Below are 27,346 nucleotides of genomic sequence, written 5' to 3' on the forward strand. Positions count from 1 at the left end.
CCATAACAATAGGCATACATCTGGATTTGGGATGGTATCGTTTTAAATGGCACTATGTAGAATTTGTTACATAGCTAGTGAGTCATATGTCGGAGATTGGCCGCGCCAGTGCTAGGAATGGAATTTTGTTCGTCAGGGGGAACTTGTTTTAAAGACAGTAGCCTAGCCCTAGAACTGGCATATCAGCAAGACTACACATTTAAAGTAACAAGGTGACCTATTGGATTTCAAAGAAAAAGGACGCGACGGGGTGTCGCTATGATAGCCTACTGTTTTATTTGTTTACGGAATAAGCGAAATTTATGACTGGTGTTAATTAAAAAATTCCACTCGACGGAAACATTCGGCCCCAAAATAAAAAATGTCCAGAAAAAGGCCTGGTCAGCCTAACCCCATCGCTACACGAATGTTTTGCAAAAGTATGACGGTTACATTTAAATAGGTAATAGCATTGTTAATAACTTGGATTATTATGTAAAAACGGCAGCAACCAATCAATCAACCAAAGCGAAAATCAGCCCAACACGTGAAACATTGTCCCTCCGAAAATGCTTTATTTGATTTGAAAATGAATTGATATTTTTTAATAGGCCTAATTGAAAATCGAAAATGAGTTTTTCAACAAATGAATATTACGAGCATGTACAATGCGCGATACAACGTAGCAGCGTGTAGGCTAAACTTTAATTTGTGTTAGCCTATTTCATGAAGAAACGACGCTCTCCGTTTTAATAAAGTAAATGCTGATTTTATTTCATTTTTTAATTAGAAGCAGTTTACAGTTTTTTGGGTCCATACTTAAAAGCGTTAATTAATTCCAAATTGTGTGACGTCTCACTTTGTTATAATTATCGTACAATTCTAGAAGCATTATATTTGCCGCGGTTTGTGTCATGTATATATCCCTGCCTCCTTGATGACATCACAGAATGTTGTAGCGAGCAGGACAGTTTTTAGCCTGAAGTTACCACGGCAGCTCCTTCCTGGTGCAAATGGCGACCATCATGGATACAGTATTATTTTTTAGAGCCTTATTAAAAGTGGTGTCGTTATTATTTATTATTCAAGTTATACAGCCGTTACATGCCGTATCAGAGCCGGGCAAATGGATCTTAAACGTGAACAGCGTAAGTCCACTTGTTCTTTTCGCAGGCGCAATGTAAATATGTATCTCGATCAAGACACTTTCAGGTGACTGTTTCATTGTTTATATCCGGTTTATTTAGCTAGTTTGTAATATCACTGAGATCGTGGTCTTATGAGTTACAATAAACGTATGGTAACATCGATTTTATATTCTGAATAGTTTGTCCGGAGGACATTAGCCAATACATAATGTGTTAGCCAGCCTGCTACTTAAATCGCATGGCAATGTGAAAGACCTGATCAAGTGCTAAACAGTAGTCAGCTTCAGAAGTAATATTTTGGGCATGCTCAAAGCTATGTTTTATGTCTAGTTGCTATTAGGCTCACGCGATGTAGGCGATCTCTATCGTTTGCAGGACAGCCTGAAGATATAACAATGAAGAAATTGCAGTAATGGGTAATAATGAAATTTAGCGTAGGTTTAAGCGAATGATTAGTGGTTTCTTTTTACTTTAAATAAAACAATGGTATCAATACGTACGTGTCTAGACAGATCTAGATTTCAGTTTGTGTTTTTAGGGTCTATTCTTGTCTATTTTCTGTTTGTAATCTGTCTTTCATGAAATATGTTGCTTCACCTTGACATTATCACACTTATGCATTCCATCATGAAAAGTAATAAGCTATACCTGATTTTTTCCCCCTGTTCTTTTTCCCAGAACACCCTAAAGAAGCAGAGCTACTTTATTTTCACAAAGACAATGTTTAACAACTCCATAATCGACCTGAAATGTAAGCATACCTTCCATTCTATTGAATTGGGTCAGACAGGCATCAGAACTTGATTGCAATACAAAAGGGAAACTGGTTTTGCAAGTATACTGTCAGGACCATAAATATTTGTACATTGACAAAGTTATTGTTATGTTAGCTGTCTGCCGCAAGATAGTGGAGTTGGAATTCAGTAATTAATATGAGCTCATATTAATGCAGACTTTCAACTTTAATTTGAGGGTATTTATGTTTAAATTGGGTGAATGGTGTAAGCCATTTTATACGTTGTCCCTCCAATTACATTTAGTTGTTCATTTTGCTGATACAGTATAGAACACATTTCTTGGCTAAGTGGCTTTAAGTTGTAATTGTTCCAAGGTATCAAATGAGCGTCAAACTTTCATGCATAAGGGGTGACATGGCTCAGGCAGTAAGAGCAGTTGTCTGGCAGTCGGAGGGTTGCCGGTTCGATCCCCCGCCCGGGCTGTGTCGAAGTGTCCCTGAGCAAGACACCTAACCCCTAAATTCTCCTGACGAGCTGGTCGGTGCCTTGCATGGCAGCCAATCGCCGTTGGTGTGTGAGTGTGTGTATGAATGGGTGAATGAGAACCATCAATTGTACAGCGCTTTGGATAAAGGCGCTATATAAATGCCAACCATTTACCATGCTGTTGTCAGATATGCAGCAGATATGGATGGATCACTTCAAGGGTTGTTTCTCCTGAATATTTTTTCCATAGGGTTCAGTAGGACAATTATTCAGGAGAAACAATCCTTGAAGTGATCCATATTCATTATTCATATTCTCATTATTTACTTCTGAATAATTGCTTGTCATTATTCCTGAGAAAAATTGGACTCATTGGTTGTAAGGGAGCTCCAACCTTGCAGTGTTGTATGTAGTTGTTTACATAGCTGGGAAATGTCTGTATGTTACAGGGATCAGTGAAAACTGCTCCCCTCCAGTAAATCTCAGCATATCCTGGTACCTGAGAAATTCACGCTGCTACGACGAGGTGTTTGGCCTTGATGTGAGTTCATTATCGATGATATGTTCAGAATCCCTTTTCAGTATTTCAGCACTGGTTAGGCAAAACATTTTTTTGTCTTTGTGTGAAATGTGTGTGCCCTAATTTTGAACTCCATCCTTGGTCAGCGATGAAAATTTCCAGGCAGACACAGCCAAAATTGACAGTATAGACTCACTGAGAACTTTAATAGGTATACCTACTTATTCATGTGATAATCTAATCATATAATCATGTGCCAGCAGTGCAATGCATATAATCATACAGATACAGGTCAGGGGCAAATGTGATCGTGGTGATTTTGACCGTGGCATGATTGCTGGTGCCAGACAAGCTGGTTTGACTATTTCTGTAACTGCTGATCTCCTGGGATTGTCATGCACAATAGTCTCTTGAGTTTACTCAAAATTGTTAATGAGAGAGGTCAGAGGAGACAGGCCAGACTGGTCAAAGCTGACAGGAAGGTGACAGCAACGCAAATAACCACACATTACAACAGTGGTATGCAGAAGAGCATCTCCGACATCACACAATGCGTCACACAGCAGCAGAGTTCTCACAGAGTGTATATCATGAATACCAAAGGAAGTACGAGATAAGCTCATTTATATGAAAATCAAGATTCAAAACCTAAAACTAGGCATGCACTCATGTAAACACTGCATGTTTGTGTGTTATATTTGCAAATGATGATATTGGACATTTTTCATGCATTTTTGCACTGGTTTATGTCTCTTGCATTATACTTCAATAATTTGTTCTTGTGTTTTCCCTTGTTTTCTGTATCAGAAAGCTGATCTCTACTTTATGTCAACGAGCGTGATTCGTGAAGGGGGCACCGGCTTTTATATCAGTCACAAGTATGATCCTATTATCTGTCAACAAAATATGAATGTCAATAAGGTAAGGGCTAAGTCACCACTTAAAATGACTCAAAATGACTGTTTTTCTGTTCAAATTTAGGGAACATGTAATGCCCTCTGGCGTCATTGCAGTTTTCCCAATTTGCTGTTTGAAAAAGGGGAATTAAGCTCTGCAGTGGTGAACCATGTGATAATGGTTTTGCACACATTGGGAATGAGATAAACAGCCCATGTGTTACTGCATGAATGCATTATGGTCTCTTCTATTGATGATAGCCACCTTGAATTTGCTCCTGTGGTTGTCAATTTCAGTTTACCCTCACCTCTTATGAGCTGCAAAAGAAACTCACTGTGCCAGGCGAAGGGATGGTAAGAAATAGTTTCGCATATTTATTTTGGGTATGTGGAATTGACTTTTCCTGAAGTAAAGGGTAGATCAGAACCATAACCAGAATTGGTGAGAAGCATTGTTTTATGCAGTCATTGGGGCAGCAAGTCACTCATGTCTATAATAGGATGTGTAAAGAATAGATTATTTCTGAAAAAGAAACCCGAATTGTTTTATTTGGACCTTCCAAACCTGGGCCAAGTAAATGTCTCTATCATTTCCTATGCTTTGTCTTTGTCATATTCAGTGATGTTCTGTGTGGATATCCCTTCTGTTTCAGACTCCCACTGACAAACAAGGAAGAAGAAAGAGGGCCACAGACCCTACAAACGTTAACAACATTTTTGTTTATGTATTTAATAAAATGAATTTTTCCATGTTTACTTTACTTTTTTCCCCAGATTATAATATATAAATTAGCCTTGAGCTGGCTACATCTATTCTTTCATTGTAATCTAGATGTGTAGAAGAGGTCTATTGTTTATTAATACAGCTTTCCAATAGGTATGGCATTTCTATATTGGGCACAGATCTATCTGGTTTGCATAGTCTTATTGAATCTGAATGGATGCAGGGTGATAAGCTCGTTTTGTAGGAACTAATTAAATCAAAGGACCTTCCACCATTTTTGTGGCATGTAGCTAAATATACAGTAACTTACTTCTGACCACTGACCTTAAATGATTGTCTGATCTAGTAATCATATGTCTATGTTGACTCATCTTGACCCCAGTCTACTACGTTTCCCACTTTCTCAGGCTACAACCAATGCTGCCGAAGCCAAGTCTGCCAGCCAAGAAAAAGCCAAAAGCTCAGGCAATGCAATGGTAGGCATCTGTCTTCTTTGAAACAAAAAAAAGACTCAGATTTAGGCTTAGTTTTTTGCCTCAGTTTAGATTTGGTTAAGTTGGGTCCCTGAATGAAAAAGGAAGAACTCCCTCTCTCGCTCTCCCCACTTGCATCTGCATTTGTCCCAGGGTACATTTCTAACAGGGCATCTCAGAGCTTCCTTGAAAAAGAGAAGCATGCTCTCATTGAACCTCCCCTGGATTAGAAAATGTCCACTGTGAGCTCTTTATTAGGTATTTATTAGACATTATTTTTTTTAGACATATTCGTCTTCTGCTGTGTTAGCCTATCTACTTAGAGGTTAGACGCGTTGTGTGTTCTGAAATGCTCTTCTGCATACCACTGTTGCAATGCATGGTTATTTGCATTACTGTCACATTCTTGTCAACAACGTGAGTTTTACTCACTGGGAATGCTGTTAGCATTATATTTACTGGGAGTGCTGTTAGCCTTATACTCACTGGGAATGCTGTTCGCCTTATACTCACTGGGAATGCTGTTAGCCTTATAGTCACTGTGAATGCTGTTAGCCTTATACTCACTGGGAATGCTGTTAGCCTTATACTCACTGAGAATGATGTTAGCCTTATACTCACTGGGAATGCTGTTAGCCTTATACTCACTGGGAATGCTGTTAGCCTTATACTCACTGTGAATACTGTTAGCCTTATACTCACTGGGAATGCTGTTAGCCTTATACTCACTGAGAATGATGTTAGCCTTATACTCACTGGGAATGCTGTTAGCCTTATACTCACTGGGAATGCTGTTAGCCTTATACTCACTGGGAATGCTGTTAGCCTTATACTTACTGAGAATGCTGTTAGCCTTATACTTACTGGGAATGCTTAGCCTTATACTCACTGGGAATGCTGTTAGCCTGATCTGACACTATTGCTCATGTAAAGCAGGTTCTCCGTAAGTCACTCTGGATAAGAGTAATTCCAGATGAAGGTGGTGTAATGTTGAACATCTCCTGTCTGCCCTGCTGTAGCCGCATTACGCCGTCGCTAAGACCTGGGAGGACGGGCCTTACATGTTCATCATCGAAATTAAAGCGATCGGTTCTTCTGCCACATCGCCACAGACCTGGAACATCCAGTGTAAGAACACAAACCCCTCAATCAAAACACCAATCCACTGTTTAATGGGCTGAGGAGGGGAATCCCAACCCCATGTTTCTGCTGTTTTCCCTCAAATGTCTTTGACTGATAGAAACCCACCAGACATCCAGTTCACGGTTTTGTTCGTGAAATGAGAACTAGGCTGAACTCTGCCACCGTGATTGTGGCTTGATTGCTTATCTGTTTGTGCTTTACCTGACAACTTGAACCCATCACACAACAAACTACTGTGAGTCCTCCAGTGATTTGTCATGCCAACATAACTTCTTGCTCCTTCATTATGCCGAAAAAATGAAGTGGGGATAATGTTATGGTTCATCTGTATAATGTTGTGGTACGTCTGTCACAGGAGTAAACAAAACCATTGTCAAGTCAATGCAATTATGAGAGGGACTCTTGAGAAAATTACACAATTTGTGCACCCTCCAAAATGCTTAACATCCTTCATAAGGGTGAGCAAAAAAGCCTGTATAAAATAGACAATACAGGTAATGAGCTATATTTTATTCTGTAAAAATATTGTACAATTATTGCAATTAGAGTTGCCCAGAGAAAAGTATATGTATTTGTTTTAACTAGCAATTATTTTCTTCCTCTATTGTGTACAGGCATTTTTGCTTATCTAACAATGGTGTGAATGATTTTTTGAGGGCGCTGTTTACCATAACCATTTGTATCAATTTGTTTTAATATCAACAAACCAGGCACACAGAGGCACTATTTAAGGTTACCCATTCAATCAGGTTCTCCTTCCCTTCTTATATGTCTGAAAATATATGTGTCTGCACATGTGCATGCTTGTGTGTATGCCCTTGTGATACGCTAGAGTTGTCATTACACCACTTGTTTATTTCTCCCTGCGTGCCATATCTCACTCGAGCAGTTTGATGGAGCCATGACCTGGGGGAGGGGAGGTAGATGGCCTCTCGTACTCGGACAGCATGTACTCCCATATAGTATATAAATATGAAGCAATGAACCATATGGGTTAAAGGCTATTATGGTCCTTTTGTGTGTATTTCTCACCAAAGGAAGATCCAGGGCACACCAGTGTGCAATGTCTCAGTTGTACGCAGACTGTACTCCCATATGATGTATGATAATAAGACCAGAGAACCTTATGAAAATTGTGAACGTTAAATATTTTCAGCTGATTCTTTGAGAAGGCTGACATGGCAGAGGTCATTGCAGAAACGCTTGTTTTGCTTTACGCTTGTGTTATTCAAAAATAGCAAGAGAGGGGCTGATACCCACTAAAGTTGCTTGTGAAATGCTTGTGTAATGGTATAACTGTATAACCTGCTTATTAGAGAGGGAGTGATGGGTGAGAGGAGTTTAATCAGCCAGATGAGTCCCTTTGAACATTGACTGGTTTGAATTGGTCTTCTTTCTTGTTCTTACCAGAGTGTAAAAGGATACTGAAGTTCCTAATAAATAAAAATCAGATGCATTGTTGTGGTCAAATTCCCACTATCCTTTAAATTGTTCAATTGTTTTTGCTCAATTCCTGCTAACTTACAAGCTCTTGTTTGAAATATGAGTCTGCTAATCAGTTAACATATTAGCAATATTAACTGTATGTTTTCAGTATACTTAGGCATTCTTCCTTGTGCAACAGGGTTACAGCCAACAAGTTTTTTCACATCGTGCTTTCTAGTGAAAGGACATAAAAGGACCCACTATATTCCTATGCAGAAACACATTTTTAAATAGTTCACCTAAAATTTTATCAATCCCTCATTCTACTTTCAAGCAGCCCATTCCCATTCAATTTAGTCATAGCAGTCATGAAAATAATTAATTAAAATGTGATATCAATTGACCCCGAAGAGTCTAAAGAAAATGCATCTGGTTTGAGTAGGAGCCATTTTGTTGGTTTGTACTAGTGGGCCATTGATGAAGACCCATGCATCAGTGCAGTTTTCCGCTCTGACTATGTGTGAGAACTGACCCTTACTCCACCCCTCATATCTCCGCAGTAGAGGTCAGCATGTCCGGGCCCCATCAGTTCATCTCTGCCTCCGAGTGGCCCCTCATGATTGTAAGTGCCACCAGCAATCTGCCTGAATGCCACCTCGAGATTTACACAGTTCATTCTTTGTATTCTCTTCATACACCTTTTAAAATGTTATGACTGAACACATTTTGTGTATAGTAACAGTATGTTAAAAAAGGGTAAGACATATTATGAAGGCAAAATTATCTCTTCACTTTTTCACTGATGGAGTCCTGCATTTATGCAGACAATTTATTGCATGGTCCATACCACACAGGATATACAAATGTTGATGGATGGATACATTTCATCTTCACTTAGTATATGTTACTTAATTTAATTTCAGTTACACTTATTTATGCAACACTGCAGTAGATGTATTGGATGGATTTCCCGTCCTGAGAGTGTTTCTGGTTGTGTGTGTGTTCTCAGTTCTACATGGTGATGTGCATCATCTACGTGGTGTTGGGCTTGCTGTGGCTGGGACTGTCGGCTTGCTACTGGAGGGAGCTTCTGCGCATCCAGTTCTGGATCGGAGGGGTGATCTTCCTGGGCATGCTGGAGAAAGCCGTCTACTACGCCGAGTTCCAGAGCATCCGCTACGACGGCCTTTCGGGTGAGGATCCCGACCGTTGCCCAACAAGACCGCTGGCTACTTCTCTCGAGCACGCCTGTGTATGGCCTAGTGGCTACGGTGCTTGAGTGGGACCCAGTTGGTGGTTCAAGCTTTTTATGTAGCCACAGTAAGATCAGTGCAGCTGTTGGGCCCCCTGAGCAAGAGCCTTAACCCCACACTGCTCCAGGGCGGAATGGACCCTGCCTAGTCTAAGCAATGCAAGTCACTGTGGATAGAAGCATCCACTAAATAACTAATGTAAATACAGTAATATAAATACATGATAAAGCCAAGGTTTTAGTATTAATGAAGGGCCCTGACCATGGCTGAAACCTTTAGCGCTGCTCTTTCTCCTCCCACAGTCCAGGGGGCAGTAATGTTTGCAGAGATCCTGTCTGCTGTGAAGAGAACCCTGGCCCGTGTCCTCGTCATCATTGCCAGCTTGGGCTACGGAATCGTGAAGTAAGTGCCCCCTTGGAGTAATGGCGGTAGTGAGGCTTGGGTCCTTGCCCGATTGCACCTGCTGTAGTTGAACCAGAGGATCATGGGATAGAATCTGTTTCACCCACAATCAGCTTTGGCCTCAGTGATGTAGTGGCCATCCCATAACCAACTGTTCTGCCAGAAGAGCAAGGGAGAATACAGGGAACTAGAAAAAGGCATCTTCTAAAATGTATTTATGTACCGTACCAGTCAAAAGTTTGGACACCTAGCCTTTTTCTGGTTTTTAGTCAAAAGAAACAACCTTTGTAGTATCTACTGCATATCTGGCAACAGCAGAATGGGTTGAGGCTCATTTGATACCTTGGACCCTTTATGATGTAAAACCATGTAGCCAACAAATGTGCTCCATACAAATGTGCTCCCCCCCCCATAAAGATCCATTCAAAAGCAAGGAGGTTTTGATATCACCTGTAAGACAACCTGAAAGTGAAATGTCCACTTCAGGAAGTTATGGCATTTTATGTCATAATGCTAATTTGTCTGAAACACTGAAATTGGGGGCTATGTACAGTATAAATAGTGCTGCAATTACTACATGGTGAAGCCAAAATGTATAAAAATACACTGTAATAAAAGTTTGTGAAGCAAATGTGAATTGTTTGATGTTTTTCCGCTGTCATCAATTAGAAAGTGCACGGTGTGTCCAAACTTTTGACTGGTACTGTACATATATGAATATTTTCCTCAGGCCAAGACTTGGAGCTCTCTTGCATCGAGTGGTTGGGGTTGGGCTGCTCTACCTTATCTTTTCCATTGTGGAAGGCATCCTACGGGTTAATTCGGTAAGCCCCCCCGTACACACATACACACACAAACACATACTCAGCACATTGCATTTCTTGATAGCTTTAATACCACACCTGGATTTAAACCTTTTTCATTAACTCATACTATGTGCCCCACATTCTGTGACCCATAATCCTTCACTCTTTCCTCCAGCCAGGTTGGGAGTGACTGAGGTGTCCTCACACAGAAATCTACAGGCTAATGCTATAGGGACTGTGTCTCACATGTATTCAATATGGCTTTATTTGGAGACAATTCCATGTCCTTTCAGTCTGTTCAGAAAATGAACAGCAGTTACCGGAATGGGCTGATTTGAAATAGATTTGACACCTCCCAAACCAACCCTCGCCATTACACTCAAACTGCAGAAATTGTGCTGAGCAACTCGAATGCCTCAGGTGTGAGATCACAAGTATTTGATTAGAATATTCTTAACTGAACGTTTTAATTCTGACGTAACAATCACTACTGCTAATTGGTGTAAGATCGCAAGTATTCGAGTTGAATGTTCTTAACTGAACGTTCTAATGCTGAACAATTACTACTGCTAATTGAAGGTTCTAGAACACTAGCTTGGAATTTTGGGGAAAAACAAAGAAACATTGCAAACAGAAAAAGAAACAAGATTTAATGGCTCCTGTTCCCTTCCCATGGTGCTTTGTCCACTGCCTGCTCAGCCTCACCACCTCCTTGTCCTCTCTGCAGGCACAAGGGGGGAATAGCAGGCTGCTGTGTGACATTATTCTGGCCTTCACTGACTCCTGTATTGTGTGGTGGATATCCTTTTGATAACTGCTGGAGGGGGGGCGCAGGGGTGTCATAGCAGGCTGTGTGTTTTATTGCCACACTCTGCTGCTGCTGCCGGAGAAAGAAAATGGCTCAGTGTGGCGGTGGGTAGTTCTGGGATCGTTCGCAGAAGCCGATCCTTTTGCACTCGCTCCTGTGGAGATATCTGTTTGTTTTTTTTTTTCCTTTCAAATTTATACACGGACCAATGAGGTTAGGTTTCGGCTACATTGCCTCCAGCGTGAAGCCAGCTGTGCCAGGACATTCAGTGCCCATGAAGTGAACACGCACTCATTCTCAAATCACAGCGTACTTCAGAATATACTGTGGGGGTGGACTAAACCCGCATATAGTAAGCCGGTGGTGGCACTGGCAGGAAGAAAGGGGGAGGGATAGCATGCAGGAAGAAAGTTTGAGAGGGTCCAGGCTGAACAGGGAGCCCACCCCCCTCCACCCTGCTCAGGGCACGGCTGATTTTACTGAGAGCACGGAAAAGACACTGATCAGAAGGGGAGACGGGTAGCTTAAGAGCAGGGAAATCACTACAAATTAGTTTGACCAAAACCCAGTAAACTTTCTGATTCTAACAGTCCGTGATGCATGTAATTGTATAAAATATGAGGACCTAAAAAAAAACTAATTGGGCCATTGGCCACAGTAAGCCTTTATTCCATTAGACTGAAATTTTAATAATCATATTTAGGTGATTTCATCATTCATCATTTCACACTCTGGCAGTGACTCCTCGGACACAGGTGCAGATGAGTTATGAAAGAGCTGGTGTATTTAATATCAGTTAAGCATTGTGATCCAATCCCCTCTCTGAGGGAGGGGGGTCCCAGGTGGTCCTGTCTGCAAGAGGTCAAAATCCAAACAAAATGCCCTGATCTGGGGTACCTATGTCCTCTTAAAGGGATATTCAGTCCTGCTTGTTTTAAGGGGTCTCTTTTAGTCTGTTTAGGCTATTTGCATAAACAAAAAAGCACTTTGATTTACACTATGTCTAGCTATTGATTTACTATGTCTAGCTTAAGCATCTACTATCGAACAGCATGTACTATCGAACAGCATTTGGCATAAAAATAGCCAATGCTTGTTTATTTATTTTTATTTTGTTATTTTCCTATTTTTTTCAGCTGTTAAGGCAGGTTTACATTGCAGTACATTACATTAATGGCATTTGGCAGACGCTCTTATCCAGAGCGACGTACAGTTGATTAGACTAAGCAGGAGACAATCCTCCCCTGGAGCAATGCAAGGTTAAGGGCCTTGCTCAAGGGTCCAAAAGCTGTGCAAATCTTATTGTGGCTACACCGGGGATCGAACTATGTTAGGTGACTTGCACAAAGTCATGGATGATATTGTCTGGATATTTCTCTGTTCTACCGTTACGTTACTTAGTCTGGGTTTCTCCTCTGTCAGTCCTCATAGCAGCATCAGCCTTGGTGTGACTGTTGTCTCTATTTGTCTCCCTGGGCCTGTATTTATAAAGCATACTTGCATTCATTTGTAAGTCAACGTTAAGGAGAAATGCTCATTGAATGCTGGTGCACTGAGGGGCGCTAGTTAGAGACGCGTGCTTGTCCAGTGTTAATCATGAGGGAACTCTGCCCCTCAGCTCTTCTCTGCCGCAGCAGAACCGCTTGCTTTGTTCTGTGTTTGGTACATGGCTGGTTGTGCAATAACCTTCTCCTCAACCCCTTTCCCTCTCAGTTCACCTTTGACCTTTGAAAATGAAAGCCTGTATGCAGGTTAGAGGGACGCAGCCCCAACATCCCGCTGGGTGTTCTCTACACGCCCGTTCCACCCCAAAGCCGTGTGATGGTGCTATCTCCCTTTTCTCTTTCCCTCCTCCCTCTCTCCCTCTCTCCCTCTCTCCCTGTCTTCCTCCATCCGTCTGTCTGTGTCTGTCTGTTCTCACATTCAGGCAGAGGATGATCTGGTCCTGCTGGCTGCCATTCCCTTGGCTGTGCTCGACTCTACCCTCTGCTGGTGGATATCCTGTCCTGCATCTTTCTAAAGCTGAATCTCTCTATCTTCTCTCTCTCTCTCTCTCTCTCTCTCTCTTTCTTTCTCTCTCTCTCTCTCTTTCTCTCTCTCTCTCTCTCTCTCTCTCTCTCTCCCTCTCCCTCTCCCTCTCCCCTTTTTGCTCAGCTTCCTGCCTCAGTGTTGGTTTTTTAGTGCCCTATCCCCTTCCTCTCCTCGCCCCAAACAGAAAACTCCCCTCCCACATAACGCCCCTCCCTCTCCCCTCTGCTGTTCACGTAGGGCTCAGAACATTCTGGAACCACAGGCTGCCTGCCTGTCACAGTCAGACTGATTCAACTTCCCCCAAAGCCTAGCAGAGCTTCTTTACTTTTCATTTTTGTAACACCAGAGAAGTGTCTTGGATGCAGTGAAAATATTTTTAAAATATAAAAATATAAATATCTTATTTTAATTGACTGTAGTGTAGGTTTCAGCATAGTAGAATATATGGTTTTGAGGTCAAGATAAGACTTGTGGGGGACAAAAATTAATTGCTGTGTCTTGGGTGGTTAATCCCTAATGCAGCCAAAGAGGAATTAATTTCTATGTGTCACAAACTGTGAGGCTTTCCTTTGCACCCCTCTCCCACTACGGGGAGTGCATAGAAATGACAATTGTAATTATTATAATTACAGGAACTATTTTACTTGTCTGTGGTAGGCAGTCAGACTACACTTGCTGTTATGGTTACCAGCCTTGTAAAGCAGCATGCTGTCTTTTTTTTTTTGGAAGATTGCATACAATGGGATAATGTCAAGTACTAAAAAGTGCCAACACTTGAAAAAGAGTCCACAAGATCACAAGTACAACATCAGTAAATATAAATAAGATGTTACAAATATCCTGATGGTCAAAAAAATAATAGAAGGTCACATGGTTCTAGCTTAGAGGGTTCAAGTTTCAGTAAGTTTCGTAATGTGTCAAAACCCTTTGGATTTAACTACATTCACTTCCTGTGTACCAACATGATTTTACTGGTTTCAAAGAAATTATCTTTAAGCTGTAGTTCAGAACTCATTATGTGTATTAGACAAGCTATAGAACTGAACGTCGACTCCCATCAGCACTTAGCGCTGACAGTGTTTCCAAGGGTTTCCTTGACCTGCAGCCACATCTTCATCAGCCTGGCCCAGACGATGAAGCTCCTGCGCTTGAGAAGGAATGTGGTCAAGCTCTCGCTTTTCCGGCACTTCACCAACACCTTGATATTCGCCGTCATTGGTGAGTAACTTCTCTGCAGCAAGGCCGCATGTCTCCGCAACGCTACTGTACAGGTATCATGTGTATGTGCCAAGTGCTCCCCATTTGTAGTGCTATATCATGAAACGAGTCCCAACCACTTGCATTAGATTCAAATAGAAATAATGTTGTCCTAGAACTTAATTTATGGTAGTGTGTAGTGGGTAGACAGAGGCAGTTCTTAAGACTCTGATTACTTGAAATTCTGTTTACTGTTGTTGTTTTCTCTCTCTCTCTCTGTCTCTGTCTCTCTCCCTCTCAAAAACACACACATACTCATGAACACAGCTTCTGTCATTTTCATCATCTGGACGACAAAGACATTCAAGTTTTCCAAATGCCAGTCTGTGAGTAGCCCCCTCATTCTACCGAAGTTTTCTCTGGGGTTTGACTGAGAAAGGCAGGGATTGGTTATCTGAGGGTTGGATAGTGGGAAGATAAGAAGGAAGCATGGACTGGGCAGTGCATTTATCAGGCGCGTCTTGTAAATGCTTGCAGTCGGTTGCTTAGCAATGTCCCGCCTTGCTGTCTGTCTTCTAATGCTCTCTCCCTGGGCAGGACTGGAGCGAGCTGTGGATTGATGATGCTTTCTGGCGGTTCCTCTTCTCCACCATCCTGCTTGTCATCATGTTCTTGTGGAGGCCGTCGGCCAACAATCAGAGGTGATCCTCGGCTTTCCTTCATCAGTTCACTTTCAAAAGGCATTCAAAATCATCTCCACTGCATCCCATTTAAGGCACTGTGAGAGCACATATTCTTCCTTACAACCCAGTTTCAGTCCTATAATGCCTTTGGCACTTGCTGAGGTTTTCAGCGAGATGAGACGTACATATTTTACATACTCTAAAATGTGTAAGGAATACTCCCTGTATTTTTCAATGTTATCCAACTTTCCTCATAACATTTCAGCTCATCTGTTCTCATTGCTAATCTTCTTGCTGATGAGAATTTGTGATGGTTTAGTATGGTAAGAAAAGGCACATGATGGTGTTAGCCGGAAAGGTCTGTGCCAGGACAGGAAGGAATGCAGTAAATGGGCGCTGAGAGTCAGACTGATGTGATTGACAGGTATGCCTTCAGCCCACTGGTGGATGAGGTGAGCGATGAGGAGAAGGAGCAGCTGATGAACGAGGCCTTTGGTAAGTGACACGGGTCGCCTTGTGCAGAGTAGTAGATTACACTAAGCAGGACACAATCCCCCGTGGAGCAATGTTGGGGTTAGGGCCTTGCTCAAGGGCCCAACGGCTATGCAGATCTTATCTTACCCCTTGCGGGTCCCAGTCACGTACCTTAACCACTACGCTACAGGCTGCCACAAATTGTAAAATATCATTACAATCATTACATAACAATCATTGAAAACCAAGAAGGCTCATTTACTGTATAATCCAATACGTGTTATGTTAATCCAACAACCAATAATTTGTACTCAAGAAAATGTATCAAAAGAAAATGCCGTGATACAGTACAAAAACAGTACAGTGTAATGCCGTTTACTCATATCCTGGTGTTTCCTCTTTCCGGTTTCCTGTTCCTGTTCCAGAGGGTGTTAAAATGAGAGGCCTGAAGTCCGAGACCAATGGAACAGCCAAGCCCAACAAAGTGGTGCGTAGAGTTCCTGCTTCAGGAGATGAAGCTGATATGCTTCCGGATTCCGTTATCTTTATCATAATATACTGTAGAGTTGATATAATCTATCATTCGAAGAACCTTTCAGAGACATACAATGTTTTTCAGGCACAAGAAATTACAGCAAAATAAAACAAAAATCTATTGGTTATGAAAAGTTCTGTGTGTTCAAATTGAAGATTAAATGGGTTGATAATGAGTAATAGAGCTGATGCGTCTGGGATAGATTCTCAGGGTTAGGTTTAAGAGGGCTAGTTTTCTTTGACTGGTTTGACTGCACTGCAAGTGTCTATATACACGGCTTTATTCTCAAAGACCTGCATGAGATATGTCACAACCAGCAAATGTCGCAAAACAGCTTCAATGCATTCCTGTCAAACAAAGAAAATGGCGGGCCTGCATTTACGGCCTCGCTACGGTTTAATCTCACTGCTCCACCGGTATCTGACTCCAGACACAGTCTGTCCCGGAGCTTGATTGATTATTCTCCGTACTGAAGTAGCTGCAAGTGCAATTGGTCAGTGAAGAAGATGTGCTGAGAATGTGTTTGAGGGGGGAAAAAAGATTTTCCTGACGTGTTTGTTTTTTGGGGGTGGTGGTGGGGGTATTTCAAAGCAGGATGAGGACTTGAAGTGGGTGGAGGAGAACATCCCTTCGTCTATGGCAGATGTGTAAGCGCATTCATTTATTTGGTTAGCAGACACCCTAACCAGGCTGATTTATCATAATTACCATGTTTGAGTAAATTCTGGAAAATTGCCATTGGTCTACTGACTACAGAGTTGGGGCCTACAATAACCTTCCTACATCTAATGAAATTGCCTCTGTGTCAGATACATTCGGAGGGGCACATTACTAGTACTGCCTATGCTGTTTAGCTGTAGATCACCTTAACATGGTACTATAGATGGAACATTGACAATAAGGCATTTTTCATTTTGAGTTTCATTCTTTCCAGTTGAAAATGCTACTGTGTATTGCTCTAGGATATGTGGATGTATGTTTGTATTTTCAAATGGTACCGGATCTGGTTACCTTTGCAATAATAATAATGTTGATCTGTTCAAATATTTAACACACAGTTGCTGATGCTGTCTTCATTGTAACTCGGTGATGTTTAGTCACTAAAGAGTGAAAAACACATTCTTTCTGTTTCCTACAGTGCCCTGCCCCCCTTACTGGATTCTGATGAGGTGAGTCATTGTAATTCTCATGAATGCATGTCATTGCCTTGTTTGTTCACTAGGGGGTGGTGTGAGTTCTCGTAACATGAAGAGATTAGATTGCTTATCCTTGTGTTTCCTGGGATAATTATTTCCCCTCTGGAACCAATGATATGAATACTTGGCTATCCTGGTGGGTTCCCACCAGTCTTTCAGTCTTTAATGTAAAGTATAACAAGAAATACAAGAAAATGTATTTTTATGCATTTCTGTCTGTCTTTAAGTCATGCTTCATATTACATGGCTGCATTATGTTCTCTTTGCAGGAAACCATGACCACCAAATTTGAGATGTCCAAAATGGAGTAAATAAGATGTATTTATTGTAAATACTGTCTGTGTTTTTGTCTTTCTGTAAAGGGATGCCTTTTATGATTACATGCTTGGTGAGCAATATTTGTAAATATGGGATGGAGGGAAGAAATATGATGACAAATCAGATTACTTTATTTTCTTTTTATTGCCTGTTTGTATTTATATTTCCCTTGGATATATAAATGGTAGTTGAACCATACCTTTGACTGTATATCTGAGGTTCAGACAGCAATTAAATTCCACACTTGTCTGAAATGTTGCTTGTGTTTTTACTAATACTATTTAAACCCCCTACCATCACTATAAATTCCTAACCCCTGACTATTCTTGTGCTGTTTTTATCTGTGAATCACAAGATAAATGGCATCTTGAAACGGACGTTTTATCTTAGAAATGCTAATAATATGCCATACACCACGGTCAATATATTGCCTTTGGCAGAAGAAAAAACAAAAACGAAATGAATTATACCAGGTTGCTTAGTTTTGTTATCTTGCCAAAGATATGATGGCCAATGATGCATTATGCCCATTAATGACAGCCTTGCAACAACCAGTTATTGTGCTAGCATTGTGTTTTCAGGGTCTTATTAACTGTACAGCTGGAGACTACAGATTGTGTGTATGCGGCATTGTCCAAGAGGCATACATAATGCACTCATACATTATTGCGGAATGCATAATGTTTTGAAGAAACACAAGGATTAGCAGTATTGTCATTTTTTAAATTTGTGAATAAATTGTGAAAGAAATTATTGTTTTGATGCAGTTATTTGGGGAAGAATTTGGGATTTGGGTATAGCAATATATGTTGAGTTCCACTCAGAGGGTTTCATTCTTGGTTGCAGCTGGTGAAAATAATTTGTCACAACTAATGACCAAATAAGTGCCTCGCAAGAGCACATGAAAAGGAACAAGTAACATTCAGAATGTACACTGGATGAACAGTGAAATGGAGGGGCTTTGCCATGGAGGACACAGAAATAGAGGTCTGCAACAAATGCATAAATGTCCAAATAAGCAGTACATGAAATGGTAGCTATGGTAATAGCTGTCATCCCAAATACATCCAGATGGAGAGGCTCTGTCTGAGGGGTTGTTTATTTCAGCCAGCATTTACGCAACTCAAAACAGAATGAGGTCATTGCGCATCAAATCATCTCAGGCTTTTTGCTTTCAGATTCACATTTACCCCAAACTTTGCACAATGACAAAGGACTTTTTGAAAATTACACCAAAAGGCTAGCTCCAAGTAGAACATACAATGCAGAGAGATGTCCATTTTTTTAAATTGGGGCAAAGGGGGGCGGGATTTGGTTGCTTCATATTCTTCAGTTATTGTGAGGGCCACATCAAGATTAGAATAAAACCAGCCTTTAGAAACTTCTGGGTAAACCCCAAAAGCTATTCTTCATTTAAAATCAGCAAATTCAGCATTACCACCATTGTTTTTATGCTAATTGAGACACTGCTTTTCTTGTGTTGACAGTGCTAATTACGATCTCCGTTATTAACCGTGCAGTTTGATAATCCTCCTGCCATTTTAAGATAAAGCATGTGTGTATTTCTTTTTTTTTTTTTTTACAATATATTCCTTTATGCCCTGCCCTCCCTACTGTATGACATCACGGCATTAATCCAGGTCAGACACCATGACGGGGAGGGATAACACACGGCTGGCACAATAGGGCACAGCTTTGGCGGAGGCATTGCAGAAAATGAGGTGCGACACACATGGCGCGTACAGAATGGCTGCTGCAGGGTGCCGTGCCACTCTGCTACAGACGCAAGCGGACAGAGCCGATTCAAACGCTGAGGTCTGTCTGCTTCCGTACGCCTGGCTCATTTCCATTCTTAGGCCAGCAGAGGCAGCCAAAAACAAAGCGTTCCCGATTCTGATCCAAAATTGAGTCGACTCGCTCATTTAAGGCGGCAGCAGTTTTTAAACTGCCATTAGAACTATGACACTGCATTTTCAGCACAATATGACCAACATTAATGGGACTCTACATGGTACACAGTGGTACACGTACCCTTAAAAAGAAATTTGCTTCCAGTGGCAGAACTGTTTTATACAACACATCAAAAAAATCCAATGTAATTGCAAAACAACCTCTTTTTTCATACCCTAAACTGTTGCCAAACTGAACATAGCCTAGCCTACAAAAAAAGTAATGAAATTGTGTTACCTTGAAATGACTGTCTCTTATGTAAGGAAACGCAACAACTGAATTCACATTTTCAAGGGTTTATTCATGTACACAAGATAACAGTCTAAAAACATTAACACAGAGATTGGAACACATTCCTCAATGAACCACAAATGGGATGGCTTAGAGGAAGATTATTTCAGATGGGTTCATGTTCCACATTTGTAATGTCTAGTGAAGCAAAACTACAATCAAACAAAAGGGCATTTGTTAAAAAACTAACAGTCTTTTGATCCCAGAATACCGGATCATTGAAATAAACATTTGATGGGAAAGGAATGAAATGTCTTTTTCTGACAATATAAAATCTCACTAGAGGACAAGTAAACATTTACAATGGAATGATAGAAAGAACTGCTCTGATCTTTGAATTATTGCTTTTTGAGACTTGGAATTTTTAATTATACATATTGCATCACTCTCACCACAACGAATCAGGACGTAAACGTGATAATTCCGTTTTTGGGGGAAAAGCTCCTCGCTGAATCCCATGCAGATCTAATGCTCCTTGTGTGGCTTCACCTTTCCCGCCATTTTTTCTGGTGAATGATAACAGAAGAGATTAAATATATTAAAATGTATATTCAAAAATAAAGCACTCATTAAAAATACTTAGTAGCACACATGGTAGCGACAGGCAGTTTACAGGCATTAAGTCTTGACTAGTCATTTACTCTATGATTGACTACCAAAATACAACATCACAGCACAATCTATTTAATACTACAAGCACCAAGCAGTGCAAATTACCAAGATGGAAATCTTGAGTACTAAATCGCAAATTTGGAAAAAGCACACTTGAAATGGTGCCTTTTCGGAAGACTCCAAATGCAGAACCACAAGCACCCTCGGAAACCGTATTATTTAACCTGAGGCTGGAGGGCCACAGTATCACCTGATTTGACAAATGAGCTTGACCGTGAGCTAATTTATCTTCTCTTCTGGACTCTGAGTCTTAGTAGCTTCAAGATCACCAAGGCGGTTCACTTAAAAAATACATACACCACCTCCAAATGCACAAACACAGACACGCGAATACACAAAAACATAAGGCACCAACACAAGGACAAAAATACGAAGAAAGCGTTTGGTTATACTTATCATGCCGAAAAAGTATATGGCCTTTAAAAGACTGGAAGAGAAGACTAGTCTATAAATGCTTGCGGCATCTATCCAACCAAAACATTTCCCTGATTAATCAATTTCAGAAAACAACCTTAGATGCCTGCGAAGAAGAGAGCTTAGGGCCCTGTTGTAATTTGGCCCTCTAGAATCAGTGATGAGGGCCCTCGCTCAATATAAAGCTCTGCTCAATGACAGTAATTCACGTCAAGATCCAGGAAGTTGTCATTGCTGTTGTGGTAGGAGCCCTTGAACCCATTGTCCAGGAGGCCCTTCTCCTTGGCTAATTGCTTGGCAGCTGCCGACACGACCGTTTGGACAATGGAGGTCGCCGCTTCATAGAACATCCTCTTCTGGTTCTCCTCTTGGTCATATGGTTCAGTCTCTGTTTCGACTGTACCAGTATGGGCACCTCCATTTTGAGGAGGCCCATTCAAAACATGCTCTAACTCAAAGCTCGTATCTACTACCGCTATGTCACCTCCAGTTTGCAGGGGGTCATAGCAGTCATTTTCGGTCAAACACTCACCGCTTTGGGGAACTGGGTTGCCAGAACAGGTTTTCCCATCAGAACATTGCTCCTGATTCAGGCTCGCCTCATCCTTTGAACCACTGCAGCAAGCATTCTCGATCTGGTGCACTGCCTCCTGGGAGTTGATGTCCTCTTGTGTGGCTATTTCCTGGGGTCCATCTTCTTGGGGAATTATTTCATGGTCATGAGCCATAATGTCCTTATGATTCTCATCTTCACCCTCCATTGCAGAGCCTTTTCTATCACACCCGGCACCCGAGGATCCGTTCTCCTTGTGACCCTTTGTTTCTCCACAAGCGGCCTCCAATGCAGGCTCTGCTTGAGCTTCCTCCTTTGTATCTGGGTGACCTTTCTCTGACTCCTGCCCTGTAGATGTTTGTCTGTTGGTGTCTACAGCCTCTGTCTTCTCATCACCCCCATTTTGTATAGCTGCTGGAGCCTCGGGTTCGCTTGCAACAGCCTGATCAGCAGGACTCTCTCCCTCTTTGATATTCTCAGTGACAGGTGCACTGGCAGAGGTATCACCGGTGCTCTCTGCACCTTCTTCTTTCTGTCCAGCAGGAGCTTCCCCCAGGTCCACACTGGTGCTCTTGCCCTTGCGCATGATGAAGTTCTTCAACGACACAGCGCGGTTAAAGTGAGTCCTTTTTGACTTGGAGGACTTGCCATGCTCTCGCCCTGACTGGTCCTCTGCCTGCTCGTGTTCTCCTGCCCCCTCTTCCTCGCCGCCGCCCCCAGTCCCACCGCCACCATCTGATGCCCGCTTTGACTTGGGGATCACGCGTTTCTTGAAGGTGGTCCAGATCTCATTGGCATGGTGGTCGACTGACTTTGTACGCTGTGCCGCCAGGCCTTTCTCCTCCTCCCGCTCCTGGCTGCCTTTCTCCTGCATTTCCGCCTCTCCTGTTGACTTGGTCTCCTCAGAGGATGCCACAGCCCCCTGGTCATCATTAGCATGGGTGTCTTCTCCCTTAGGATTATCTAATGAGTCTTTCTCTGAGCCCTTTGGCTTGTGGATGCCAACAACAGAGGGGTCCCTCTTCAGCCCCTGGAATGTCCATGAACGCTTCAGTTTCCACCTTCTCTGTCCTGTGTGGTCCAACTTCCCAGCTGAATCCAAAGTTTCAGACTCTAATTGTGTATCGCTGCTGGGGCCCTCTGCACCCTCTGCGCCCTCCACATCCTTATGATCCTCTGTGCTTTTCTTTAGACTCTTTTGGGCCATCAGCTTTTTGAAGGAATGCCAGCGTTTCATGTGTCTGGCAGAGTGATGAGCAGATTTGTGTGGCTCTCCTCCCACTTGAGAATCATCTGTTTGGTCTAGTGCAGACGCACAAGCCTCAGGGTCCTCCAGTCTGTCTAGAGATTTGGATCGGGTCTTCCCATGTTTAGGAGCCTCAGCACCACAGTCTTTTTTCTCTGTGCTTCTGTGAGAGAAAATCTTGGCGACAGGCTTGCGGATGAAGTCGCGCACACTGGATTTCTCCCCCTGCTTTGGCTTGGCATCCTTGCTTGAGCTTGACGGCTTTTGTTCTTGTGCGGCCTCCTCACCATCTAATTCCTTCTCTATGCACTTTTCCTGAGACCCAGCACCTTCCATATTAGGTGCCTGTCCAGAACCCTGCTCATTGGGGCTCAAGGGAGTTGAGGCTCCCTCCTCTTGATTAGTCGTGGTCTTCTCCTGCTCCACACCCTCCACACTCGCATCCACACCCCCAGCCACCTGCTCCTTCTTCTTCCTCCCTCCCATAACCTTCCCCAGTCCGCTGTTTTTCAGGAAAGATCCCCAGATTTTCTCAGAAGCTGGTTTAGATTTTCCATCGGTTGGGTGCTGATCTGAGGCTGGCATCGCCTCGCCAGCAGTCTGCTCCTCTTCCGCCGGGCCTGTGGCGGACTCCAGGACTGCGGCCTGCACCTCCGCCACGTTCTCACACCCATCCCCTTCCATGGGACTGGCCGATGCTGTCGCTGCCATGTTTTTTTAATAAAAGTGTCTTCCTTGCAATATTCCTCACTTAAACTGTTGAGATTACTTCCTTCCCCACTCAAGAGAGTTGAGTTCATTGATTGTGAGCCGAAACTGACATTGTTCCCCTCTGGCTGCCTTTCTGAGAGGGGGGCTTCTGCATCACGTTCCACGTTTATATCTCTGACCGCAAATCTGGAAAGGGGAAAAGAGAGAGAACAGCCAATCAATACATAAATCAAGGAGACAGCTGATTACCAAGGTCCACTCTGATAGAGGGCCAGGCTGTATGTAATCACTTCTGCTGCATGTGCAGCCGGCGTGTTTAAAACAGGCTGCAATGCCACCATTTTAAAAGGAAACACATTCAAATGTAAGATAAAGATAATGCCTATCTCAATGAGGGTGAGCTCATGAGCGATTCAATCCAAGCCCAGGGTGTGCTGAATGAGGAAAGACATCCCAGAGAGCTGATGTTGCTTTGAGGGGTTTTGAGTTCTGTTACCCAGAAGCTCAAGAGCAGCATTGAGCAGTTAAGTGGATCAGTGATTCACTGAGTAATCACAGCCATTTAAAATGTTTATCTGTACTTTTCTTAAAAAAAAGTAAAACAAGATAACATACAGGAAAGCACACTGAAATTATTAAATTCATTGACAGAACAGAAATCTACCAATTTGTTTCTTTTTTCGAGGCATTACAATGTTTGCTGGAGTTGGGGTATGCTGAGAGTGGAAGGAGGTTTAATGTTGAAAAGAGAATTGTGCTGTCAGTCTGATATTTCTGTTTATGAAGAATGGCTAGCATTATACTGAACGACATGTCACCTTGAGGATTATTGAGGACTATATTTCCATTTTAAAAAATTGAAATATAATCATCAATGGAATGCAGCCACATTCTTTGACGTGATTATCTGTCTGTATATATATATAACTTTTTTAATATATATTTATTTACCGATTGAGGATTTTAAGGAATTTCCTAATCTACTCTACCTGAAACACCAGAGGTAGGCTACATCTCATGATGTCCTTGCATACTTTAGTACATTTGATTATTCAAATGAGCCTCGTGACTGCACGTGATGGAAAATAAATACAGTAACCCAACGTATGGCTTAAAACAATTTCGCTTATTTTGTGTAAGAAGCATGAAGCAAATTAAACGTTTTAATTGGATTTTGCGGTGGATGGGTGGATGCGCGCTCTCGCAGCGTCTGGCCCCTTTTTACCGAAGGGAAACCTAACAACGCTGGTCTGTCCTGACTGACAGACGGACAATTGAGCTCCTTGGCGGGTTTGTCCTTTTTTCCGTTTTACCACTCCTCGTTCTTTTGTTATGCTAAGGCAGCTATGAGCGCGAGAGCTATTGAGCTTAGCTTTGAGCTCCAATCTTGCGCTACAGAAATAGACCATAATTCTAATGAGGGAACCAGAGAAAAAGCCAATGCAAATGATCTAGACAGCAGTTGACCGTGCTTTTATAAACCTCATTTACATTTCTTGTATTATTCACAATACTTCCCCCAAATGTACACACATAAACACGCATAGCCTACACAATCTCCTGGACGTCAACTGAATTGTTATTGTGTTTTTTTTAAGGCGAAAACCCACTGAACGATACTAGTATTGGCTGTTTTACCCGTGATATCAGCATGGACAATGCACATCTTGTATCGTTGCCCTCAGGGTATTCTACAGCAGAAACGACGGCCAATTGTGGGTTGGCTATATAATATTCAGCCCACTGCGAGACAGTCACAAACAAAAGTCATGAAAATACAAGCTCCTCATTGTCCTTCTGGCGCGCCGCAACGTATTATCAATGAACGAATAACCATTAACCATTGAATAACCATAATACAATAGCTGAGACCCGTTTCAAACCTGCGAAGTTCACTAATCAATGCAGGATTTAATGGTTTAAAAACAAGCCTTTAATAAAGAGAAATAATCATATTATGCTTAAAGTCATAAAGAATTGCCACCTGTCGACCATTTCTTTTGACCTAACCAATTCCTCATTGGTATCCTTACATGTCTTGTAAGGACATTTTTCTTTTTTCTTTTTTTTTTTTTTCAAATAGATCGATTTTTCAGAAGTAGCCTAATTGAGGACGAACTTGGCCCCGTTAAAATTCACCCTTGAGTGAATTTAATTAGAATGTGCGAGAGGGAAAGCAGCGAATGCTGGAAGCTGATAGAACGAGACTAGAGCCCCTGTTTACAAAAAATAAATATGTATATAAGAAAAACAAGATGCAGTGTGCTCGTACGAGTCGTGCTTCACCGAAGGATATATTAACCAATCTGCAAGGCAACTGAAGAATCTTCAAAATAGATACATAAAATCGAATAATTATGCACGGAACAGAAGCAACCGAAAGTGCACAATGCCTTTTGTTTAGAAACACTACTTGCATCCAGCACAACCTACACAGAGCTCAAGGTAAACGAGATGAACCATGCTTAACCATATGCCACAAGCAAACGTTCATTTCACTTACGTCAGTATTGGATCTCGTTTGTAAAATAATAAAAACATCAAATGCGGCAACAGAATTGAGAAATTAAGAAGGAAGATGCAAAAATTATATAAGACAAATAATACGTTAATAATAGTAATAATCTCCAAACCTTGTGCTCGTGTTGCTAAATCCGTTCCTGCGTGCAGGAGAAAGGTAATAATCTGCTCCAGACGGGAAAAGACACTGGAACTAAATCCGCGCTCGCATCCTCTTGCCTCAAAGCTGCCAACCCAGTGTGGAGAATTGCGCGAGGACGTGAGGGTCGCGGTGGTATTAAGAGACGCGCAGCTGGGGCTCTGCAAATACACACCATCTCTCTCACCCCGTTGCCCTTAGCAACCAGGGAGAAGACCCCCCCCCCCCCCCCCCCCCACCTCCGACACACCCCCCCTTCCCCCCAACTACCACTAAGAGGGTTAGAGAGCGGAGTCGAGATTGTTTCTCAGAGGAACTAATTCGCCTTCAGAGCTAAGAGCCACTTGCATGTTATTAGCGTAAAAGCTCATATTTGCGAGTGTAAATGTAGAGAATCTTGAATTGTTTTAAATGTAGGCAACTTGTTTTCAGCATTTTATTTCTACAATTGTCTTCTCAGGCTACATTGAATATTATTCTTACATTTCAGTGTAACCTTTTTCCTTCTCACCATCAAACGTGTACACACTAACGTGTACGCCCACGCCCTTCGTGATTTGATCTCAGCCTTTTGGCACAGTTGCTTGACCCCCCAAGTTAAAAATGGAAATCGCCATCTGAACAGACTGCTGTTGAATTACATTTGAAACTCTACTCCCACTGTACATTGTTGAAGAATCAGAGGCTTGTGATCTTAGCTTGAAAACTATAATGCTGGAAAATTCCAAAATGAAAGTGTATCAAGGGAAAAATCACAAAAAAATCCTTTCTGTATCTCCCAGGCACTGCAGAGAGTGGAACGCAGAACATTGTGCACAGCACATGCAATCTGTGATGATCCCAACATTTAACTTCTCAGCGTCTTTCTGTTTTAATATCAGGCAGAATTTGCCCCCTGGACAGAAAAAAAATGCGCAGTACTCTGGAAAATATTGCTCTGTGATTAATATTTCATAAGACAGTGCATCTGTGAAGACTTTGAGGGTTCATTTCCTTGCAGAGGGTCCCAGTGTGGCTATCTGTAGGGGCTCAGCTCTCCGCTTTGAGTTTGGCACATAGTTTTGGGTTCACCACAAGAGTGGTTGATAAAATCATCTCTTTGTTCAGCAGCAGAAGAATCAGAGAGGAATAGGGAGATTTGCTTCATAAACGAGCTTGCACACCAATGATTAATTGAACAGCATGCCATGGTGTTTAATTAATCATTTTGTCTGCCGCTCAGAGGATCCTGCGGATGCTGGCTCTCTCCCGATGGTGTCCTCTTAAAATAATGGTTAACTGATGCATTTCAATTAGCCTCCCTGAATATGGGATGTGGTGTGGCTCATTTCGGATGTCCACATGTTCTCCTCAGCCTCATACTGGCTCTGTCAGGCTTGCAGAAATGTGCTCACAAGATTTCATTACCCGATGACATCGAGGGCTGATCCAGTTGAAGAATATTTTGCCTCCTCAGTACCAATTCCAAAGTCATTTGGATGTCAGAGGAGTGTCACCCATATGCTAAAAAGGTCCCTTTCTTCTGCCGACAGTGGATTGGCCAGTAAGGATATTGTGCGATTTCTCTCTCTCCTGACCTCAGAACATAAATAATACTAGTTTGGCGCATGAAAATC

The 27,346-nt window shown here is 42.1% G+C and overlaps 2 protein-coding genes across 4 annotated transcripts; one reads left to right on the top strand and one right to left on the bottom strand.

The window, feature by feature from the left end:
* Nucleotides 1-933: 933 nt before the first annotated feature.
* zgc:162698 (Transmembrane protein 87A-like) lies at nt 934-17,984 on the top strand. Of its 3 annotated transcripts, none has more exons than XM_061217344.1 (21): nt 934-1,127; nt 1,806-1,878; nt 2,800-2,891; nt 3,678-3,791; nt 4,064-4,120; nt 4,420-4,470; nt 4,898-4,966; nt 5,983-6,091; nt 8,092-8,153; nt 8,541-8,724; nt 9,087-9,186; nt 9,917-10,010; nt 10,720-10,791; nt 13,941-14,049; nt 14,356-14,414; nt 14,626-14,729; nt 15,136-15,206; nt 15,611-15,672; nt 16,312-16,367; nt 16,859-16,889; nt 17,186-17,984. In XM_061217344.1, exons 1-21 carry the CDS (start codon nt 993-995, stop codon nt 17,225-17,227), a joined length of 1,746 nt encoding a protein of 581 aa, XP_061073328.1. In that variant the 5' UTR covers nt 934-992; the 3' UTR covers nt 17,228-17,984. The 3 variants fall into 3 exon arrangements, with proteins under 3 accessions (XP_061073328.1, XP_061073330.1, XP_061073331.1); XM_061217346.1 differs by having other exon boundaries at nt 16,315-16,367; XM_061217347.1 differs by lacking the exon at nt 934-1,127 and adding an exon at nt 1,146-1,191.
* Nucleotides 17,985-19,464: 1,480 nt separating this feature from the next.
* Nucleotides 19,465-25,864, bottom strand: si:ch211-137a8.4 (uncharacterized). The gene is made up of 3 exons (XM_061218091.1): nt 25,705-25,864; nt 21,094-23,257; nt 19,465-19,981 (listed from the first exon to the last, which is right to left on the bottom strand). The coding sequence occupies exons 2-3, from the start codon at nt 23,069-23,071 to the stop codon at nt 19,941-19,943; spliced, it is 2,019 nt and encodes a 672-aa protein (XP_061074075.1). The 5' UTR covers nt 23,072-23,257; nt 25,705-25,864; the 3' UTR covers nt 19,465-19,940.
* Between the last annotated feature and the right edge of the window lie 1,482 nt (nt 25,865-27,346).

This window comes from Conger conger, chromosome 13 (genome assembly GCF_963514075.1).
Source record: "Conger conger chromosome 13, fConCon1.1, whole genome shotgun sequence".
In the NCBI taxonomy this organism is placed as follows: Eukaryota; Metazoa; Chordata; class Actinopteri; order Anguilliformes; family Congridae; genus Conger; species Conger conger.